Below are 8,698 nucleotides of genomic sequence, written 5' to 3'. Positions count from 1 at the left end.
AAAGACATTAACATGAGAACTGATTCGATATAAACTTTTAGAATTGTGAGTACAGAGGTATTATAATTGTATTCTTACAATAACAAAAAAATGTATTAACAGTTATGAGTCAAGTTCACAGAAAAAAACTGATGCAGTTGGATCCAACAAGAATAAAATGACATTAAACCTCACCTCACATAGTCAATGAAAAGTCAGTAAATAACCTTAATGTATTATCACAAACATTACACACAAAAAAAATGTATATATGTATATATTAAATGACTTAATCTTCTTATGAAATACTAATCAGTTTCCTTTCATTGTCCTTACAGGTCAAAGATCAGCTGCCACATTTGAAGGCTATTGTTCAGTACAAAGGTGAACTGGAGCAGAAAGTACCAAACGTTTATACGGTACGTTTTTGCCAAATAATACAATAAAAATGGCTCTGAATGTTATATGGTTGTAAAAACATTAAAAAAACATGTACATGTAACTAAATACAGATGCAGGTTCACTGATAATTACAGATCTGTAATGTTTGTTCCCAAACAAGGAAGTATCAGAATTTACAGTTTTTTTCTCAGAAAACTCTGGTCAAGTAACACGAACAGCAAAATATTTCCAGAATGTTTACTAACCAAATAATCGGGCAGCTCTTCTGATGTATGCTTCAATTTGCTGTTTTCTCAGTGGGCTGAATTTATGAAGCTAGGAGCGGACGTCCCTGATTCTGAGCTGGATGTGTTGATAGACAGTCAAAAGGCCAACGAGTGCTGCACATTAATCTACACATCAGGCACCACAGGAAATCCCAAAGGGGTCATGCTCAGCCACGATAATGTGAGTACCAATTAAAATGTCACGAATAAGCGAATAGGTCAGCACTTAAGTCAATGCCGATTGTAATTAATCACGTCTGATAAGTCTAATATTCCTCCCTCCTCTGTTCAGATCACTTGGACAGCCGGTGTTGGAGGACGCATGCTCAATCTGAAGATGGCTGAGGAACAACTTGTGAGCTACTTGCCCTTGAGTCACGTGGCAGCCCAGATCATAGACATTTGGCTCTGCATGATGTTTGCAGGCGTAACCAGTTTCGCCGAGCCAGATGCTCTGAAGGTTAAAACGCTTCCACAATTTATTTTTGGAAAATAGTTATATTTCTAGATTTCTATGAACTTATTCAGCAGACAACGCTTTTCTACGAACGAGGAAGCACAACTTAATAACCATGATCTGTTAAACTCACTGCAGGGCTCTCTGGCCAACACTCTGAGAGAGGTTCGTCCCACAAGCTTTTTGGGAGTTCCTCGAGTGTGGGAAAAAATGCAGGAAGCAATGAAAGCCGTTGGTGCGAAGTCGTCCATCGCAAAGAGGAAAATTGCAGACTGGGCCAAGGGGATCGGACTTCAAGCTAGCTATAATGCCATGAATGGGTGAGTTTTAAAAGTGCCATGGATTCAGTTGTGCATTGAAACATCTGAAAGAATCTCACAGCTCACGTGACTTGTCTGCAGTGATTCCTCAGTGCCGTGGGGCTTCACGTTGGCCAATGCCCTGGTTTTCAAGAACGTCAGAAAAGCTCTGGGTCTTGACCGCTGTAAGGCTTGTTTCACAGGCGCAGCTCCGATCACCAAAGACACACTGGAGTACTTCATGAGCCTTTACATACCTCTCTTTGAGTTGTACGGCATGAGCGAGAGCACTGGACCTCATACCATCTCCTGGGCTGGGGGATATCGCATTATGAGGTCAGAGTCAATTAACATTCCTGCAGTATTTGAAATTACATAAATGTTTTAAATGACATAACTGTACTTTAAAGAACAGTTCTTTAAACAAATTTGAATTAACCATTCTTTTAACTGACTAGAAGGCATTCTTTGATTGAAAACTAAATAACATAAATATAGATAGCAGTGTTAAAATAACACAGACGTTGTTTGATACATTGCCCCATCATGTTCATATTAATTTGATCAACTCAACTTGACTTAAATCTTCCACTTGGATAAATTGGTTGAAAGTCATTGGTTACATTAGCAGTATTTGCAGATACAGTATAGTTGTATGTGACATTCATGTTTTGTTCTCTTCCAGTTGTGGTAAGGTGTTGTCTGGCTGCAAAACTAAGTTAGACAAGCCAGAAACTGATGGGACCGGTGAGATCTGTTTCTGGGGGAGACATGTGTTTATGGGATACCTGAACATGCCAGAAAAGACAGAGGAGGCATTGGATACAGATGGGTGGCTTCACTCGGGAGACCTGGGCAAACATGATAAAGATGACTTCCTGTTCATCACTGGCAGAATAAAAGGTAGAAATACACATCAAAATAGAGAATTTCACATTTGTAAAATAAGGGTAAAACAATGCCCACCAACTTGGTTTCTGAGGTATTTTTAATCACAGGGATTTAAATAAAGTCAGTTAAAGATGTAGTATATGAAATAATAAAACAGGACAGAAATTAATACTGCTAGATATTACTGAATTCATGACAAAGGTACTGCTACTAAATCCTGTCATCATTTCCTCACCCTCAAGTTGTTCCAAATGACTTTCTTCTGTGGAACACAAAAGGTATTTTCTAGAATGTTACCAAAATTTTCTTAAATTTCTCTAATTATGTTCCACAGAAGAGAGAAATTCATACAGGGTTTGGACTGACATGATGTTGAGTAAATGATGACAATATTCATTTTTTGGGACGTTTTAAGAACGGTTTTATTAGTGAATAATAAACATTTATATAAGACATTGCCTGTTTATAAGACCTTACTGAATTAACATTTTACTTCTGAACATCTAAAAAAAGAATTATCCAGAGTTCAGCTGACTAGTATTGGTAGTGCAAAACAGCTTTACTGAGGGAACGACTTACATTCCCCTGGAGTACTGCCAACAAAACATTCAAAAAGAAAATGAAGCATGATTTGTAAAACTGCTGATTTAAAGTTGTTGATTACTTATATGGACATTATATGTTTAATAATGCATTTATGCATAAACTGTAGTGCTACAACCCATAAACATTTGCTTATACGTGTCTGCCTTATTGACCAGAATTGATCATTACTGCTGGTGGAGAAAATATTCCACCTGTCCCTATTGAGGATGCATTAAAAGAAGAGGTGTCAATCATCAGCAATGTCATGCTGGTTGGAGATAAAAAGAAGTTTCTGTCTATGCTACTTACACTCAAGGTGAGTCTACATTTATTAAAAAAAAATGAAAATTTCTTTATCCTCAGGAGGTCGTTGAGCAGGTTTGGAGAAATTTAGCTTTATACTTGAGGATCACAGAGGATCCATTGGTAAGCAAGAGACGTAATCCCAAATTTCTCCAAACCTGTTCCAATGAACAAACAACGTCACCACGTGAAGGTGAGATATTTTTTAGCAGTCAAAATGTTTGCGTGAACTATTCTTTAATGAGACACTTAAATTTGCACATTTTACCAAATGATGCGTTCATACCATCAACTATCAAAAAATCTTTGCTAATTTGTTTTCTTTTTAGTGTAACGTTGATGACAATGGAGACCCCACAGATGAACTGACCCCGTTAGCTGTGGAGTTTTGTCGGCGGCATGGTGTAATTGCCAGCAAAGTCTCAGAAATCATTAACAAAAAAGAACCAGCCATTTACAAAGCCATCCAGGAGGGCATAGACTGCATAAATGCCAAAGCTACTTCCAATGCCCAGAGAGTCCAAAAGTGGACCATCCTTCAACGAGACTTCTCCATATCCGGTGGAGAACTTGGTAAGTGTTAGTTCTTCATATAGACATAGATAAAAAACGGAACAAGTGATTATTACCGGTATCTAATACATGGATGTATATGATTATTATATTATTATATACTGCAGAAGTACTTTTATCTGTCAGTGTGACAGACAGCTATGAGAAGCATTTGTGTCAGTAGATCTCACGTTTCTTTACGGAACTGAATATGTATTTGCCTAACTGCATTCCTAAATGCGTAATTATAGTCAACTATGTAAACAGTCCGATGGATGCATTAGATTTGAAGTTTTTTTGTTGTTGTTTTTCTCAGGTCCAACCATGAAGCTCAAAAGACCTGTCGTCAGTAAAATGTACGAAGAAGATATAAACAAATTTTATGGTGAATAACAGAAGAACTCCAATATTTGATCAGTAATCTATTTCGCTCACTCCAGGGCTTCCATTGGACCTCACTATTATAACACTTTACTTATTATTTTACACAAACTTTGCATCATTTTCTACCAATAGATTTATTACCTTTGCTGCCATTTTATATTAAGTGGTCTTAAATACTATATATACTTACATCAATATATAAGTCCAGTGTACTTATTGTGTTCATATTGTATTGCAAAACACTTCTGCTGCTATTGAGAAGGTTAGAGACAGAGTGGTAGTATGGGTAAGTTTAAGGGTGGGTTAAGGTATAAGGGAAGGGTAAACAAGTGTAATTATCAGTGTAATTAAAGAAACTAATTACAGATGTAATTAATGTACACAATAAATGCATTGTACCAACTTATTAATTTATTAAATGTAAGCACATAGTGGTTAAGGCCACCTAATATAAAACATATCTTTATCTTTTACAAAGTGCCAATTAATCAGTTTTATATCTCTCTGTTTGCCATTATATCTGGTTCTGTATATTCTGTACAATATATGAAAATGAAGTTTATTGTATGTAAGTGGTATCACTGTGCAATTACTGTGCATATTACTGTTAAGAAGTAAATGTGTCTAAATATAAATAGGCTTAGATTGAGTGTGATGCTGTCTGTACAGATCAGTGCTGTTGCTTGCACACAGAGTATTGTTGGTCCTTTAAACAGTTACAGCCGAACTGTTAAGAAGCATGTGACAATTGTTCGTTCTCTTGCTGTTGAAATTTCACCCAGCACATTGAATATTTATAAGCGGAGNTACTGTGCATATTACTGTTAAGAAGTAAATGTGTCTAAATATAAATAGGCTTAGATTGAGTGTCATGCTGTCTGTACAGATCAGTGCTGTTGCTCGCACACAGAGTATTGTTGGTCCTTTAAACAGTTACAGCCGAACTGTTAAGAAGCATGTGACAATTGTTCGTTCTCTTGCTGTTGAAATTTCACCCAGCACATTGAATATTTATAAGCGGAGATTATATGCTGGAATATATAAATAAATAATATAATTAGAACACTACGAGCAAAGTATGCATTTGTTTATTTCCTTTTATAGATGACTACCTTATGGAATAAAAAATTTTAAAAAACATGTTGAGAGGTGTAAACTGTCTTTGAGCGATAAAGGATATAGAGATGTTTCCTCAGAATTCGTTATTTAACTACATTTGTGACTATGGGAGTGATAGTATGAGTAGGTGCAGGGAAACCTCCTGATGAAATGCTCCTGTCTGCCTGTGTGTGTCTGCTCTCAAACAAAACAAAACGGCTCTCTAAAAAGGTACAACACTACAGGCACAATGTGTTTACCCCCTCCCCACCCCCATGCATTGTTTATATTGTGTTCCCGAACCAGTTTTGAGGTAATGTAGAGACACAAGCAAGAAACATCATCCCTACATAAAAGCGTCTTCTATTGTTAACATTTTCAGACAGTTTCATTGAGACTGATCTGTTTTGTGTTCTGCATTACCTATTGTTGGAATTTCTTTTGAATACGTCTGGTGCTATAACAGTTCATTGGCTGTAAAAGCCAATGAACTATAATTACTGAAAGTATTTTAGAGAGATTAGATTTTAGGATATACAATGACATGTAGGTTCAATTACAGCTCATTATTCTGTCTATATAGCATTCCTACTTTTATATATGACTTCCTAACTACATCCAGCTGAAAAATGTATCGGCTTTAATCCCACTGTACTATTCTGTACCAACAGCAGCCAGTTTTAAGGTTTTGGGGACATCCCAATGACAATGATGAATTAATAATAATGGTTTAGATTTAACAAATCTGTGCTATGCTTCCTCTCCTATGATAGAGAATGAGTGGAATTTTTCTTCACGGAATCTATAGTGCACTGAATACATCTATAGTGAATCTATAGCATGAATACAATCTCTGATAGTATCGATCTTGACATAAAGTAGTTCATTACTGCTGTGATCTTGTAGATTGTCAGCACCTGTTGATGCTTTATTTTTCATTAATTTAATCACTGTTTTTAATGTTTTTCTGTACGATAGGGTACTTTCCCGCCAGGCTATACGAAATACCTCTAGTTTATTTTTCTCCAGCTGTGCTCCATTTTCCAGGCTGCTCTCTTTAGGGTGCGAGTGTGTTCATTATACCAATATTTTCTTTCATCTTTCTTAAGTGTAAAGGAGCAACTGTATCTAAAGTGCTAGAAAAGAGACTACATAGTTTCTAACACCTCCCCCTTTACCTGGACTAAAGTAATGCATTCATTTGGTTTTAGCCAGTTTTCTGTTAATTTGGTTTGGTTATTTTCAAGTTCAGGCAACAGTCTTTTATTTTAATATGTAGGTGTCTCTATGTGCTGAGAATTCCAAAGGAATAAAAGTGCAAAAGGAAAAAAATATATATAATCAACCGCTTTAAGTTTTTTTTTGTATGCCAAAGTTAATTTTGTACATGGCATACAATAATAGATATTTTTATATTTTTACATTCTTTTACATGCCCTAGTTTGTAAATGAAATAAGAAAAACTTCAAAAATGTAATGATGTGCTGTATGTTTTGGCAATGGTATTGTGCTTTAGNNNNTTCATTAAGTCCTCAGATCACAATTCATGTACAGTAGATGCAATCAAATGAGGTCATCAGTTTGCATAACCTCACCAGTAATAAAAGTGCTGGAAATGAACCAAATTTTCTTTACTATATCACTGACCGGATGACATCAAAAGCTGGACTTTGATTTAAACAAGAATCAACTACATCTATTCCCACCTTTGTGCTCTAAATGAATATAAAGCTAATGTAATGCTGATTAGGCCAAAGGTTGTGCATTTCGTCCTTCTGAACCTGTGCAGGTTTGGTGACTGGTCAGACTGGCTCTGGCTCTGGGGAATGTCCCCTCATGGGCGTGCAATGACTGCCTTTGGCTGTGGTAAAACAGACTGACTAGTTTAAAAACTTTGACCCCAAAAATGACTCGTGTTTGGATTTACCTCATATATTTAGAAAATTACAACATACCTATTTACTGAGTGAAATCTCGCACAAATCTTAAAGTCATAGTTGTTCCCAAAATGAAAATCCTGTCATAATTTACTCTCATGTTGTTTGAAACTTGTATGTCTTTTAAACTACCAGGCAACAAAAAAGTAAATCTTTAGCAGAATGTTCAAGCCGCTGTGTGTTTATAATAGTATTGCTTTTGAACTTCTTTTTTTTTTTTTTTAACCATACCTTTGTTATCAAGAATGTTAACAATAGAAAAGAAAAGAAAAAACACAAGAGCTATTCTTAAATTTAATTGGGCACTGCGGTCACGTGGTCATAAGACACAAGCAGATTTCTGTGTGTTCAGTCAAAACTGCCTGTTTCACCAAATGGAGACATTACTTCCAGTGGCTTTAAGCAATGTGAAGAGCCATCTAGTGTTTAGTGTAAGGAACTACATGTTATTTGTTGTAGTGTACTTCATTGATGCATTTTTACATTTTCATACATAGCTTACAACTTTATGTTTCATAGCAGGCCGCCATCAGTGTGCTCAGGCCTTATTTATCTTTTTTATCTTATTTATCTTTTTTAATTTCAAACTAAACTTCTAAGAATGTATGTAACATAGCTGTAAAACAAAACAAAAAAATAGATAATACATAAATGAGCATAAAATATTCAAGTAAAACAATTGCAATACAAAGAAATCAATAACCTGCACTGTTCGTGTCTTGTCAGTAATGTATTGTAAAACGCCCCAACACCGATGTGTTTTGTATTATGCAGTAACTCAACAAATATGCATATAGGCTAGATATTAGTAAACTACAAATGATTATGAAGGAGTATGTTTTGAGTATGTTAATAAAAATGTGGCTGTTTTAAGTAATAATATTTAATTCGTTGCTCTTCATTTTCATTTCAAAACCATTTAAATGTCCTAAAATATGTTTTATGATTTTATGAATTATATTTTCTTGTAATTCTGAAATGTTTTAAATCCTTTAGAAATTAGTACATGGAAACTGTATGTATGAGACAAACATATTATAAGTCTGACAGACCTTGCTAACTGCTGACTGTGTGACAAAAAGCTAGATGTACTGAATAAGTACTGCAGGTTGATTTAAAATAATAAAATGAAAAAATAGAATGATTTATACATTGAATCGAACTGTTAAAAGCTCTTTGGCAAGTGCTAAACAAGTAATGAAAATAAAGCGAAGTGAAAACTCATTTGGTGATGATAGCAACAGCTTTCTTCATCCAAGCGTTGTTACTGAGTAGAGAGAGCATGAAACGAGCCACATCTCCTCTGGACACAGACTGACCGATCGGCAGGCCGTTTTCATCAGGGACATAATAACCTTCATGAGTGAGGAACTCGTCGGCTTTGAAAACAACAAGAAAAATAACACGAAATTCTGTGGTAAACTAACGGCTTTGCAGCAAAAGCAAACTTCCAATAATAATTCATTTGTCAGTTTTTAAAAGCATTTTATATATCGCTTAAAGGAATAGTTCACCCAATAATCAAAACCCAGTTTTTTTATTCAC

The 8,698-nt window shown here is 35.4% G+C and overlaps 1 protein-coding gene across 1 annotated transcript; it reads left to right on the top strand.

Moving 5' to 3' along the window:
- The first annotated feature begins 105 nt into the window (after positions 1 to 105).
- Positions 106 to 4,918, top strand: LOC122345546 (long-chain-fatty-acid--CoA ligase ACSBG2-like). Its single transcript, XM_043239777.1, has 9 exons — positions 106 to 398; positions 679 to 828; positions 940 to 1,107; positions 1,243 to 1,424; positions 1,506 to 1,739; positions 2,089 to 2,306; positions 3,056 to 3,195; positions 3,512 to 3,755; positions 4,051 to 4,918. Exons 2-9 carry the CDS (start codon positions 691 to 693, stop codon positions 4,125 to 4,127), a joined length of 1,401 nt encoding a protein of 466 aa, XP_043095712.1. The 5' UTR covers positions 106 to 398; positions 679 to 690; the 3' UTR covers positions 4,128 to 4,918.
- Positions 4,919 to 8,698: the final 3,780 nt, after the last annotated feature.

This window comes from Puntigrus tetrazona, chromosome 5, assembly GCF_018831695.1.
Source record: "Puntigrus tetrazona isolate hp1 chromosome 5, ASM1883169v1, whole genome shotgun sequence".
NCBI classification, from domain to species: Eukaryota; Metazoa; Chordata; class Actinopteri; order Cypriniformes; family Cyprinidae; genus Puntigrus; species Puntigrus tetrazona.
Note: the sequence above shows the minus strand (reverse complement) of the source record. Positions and strands in the feature narration are given on the sequence as shown.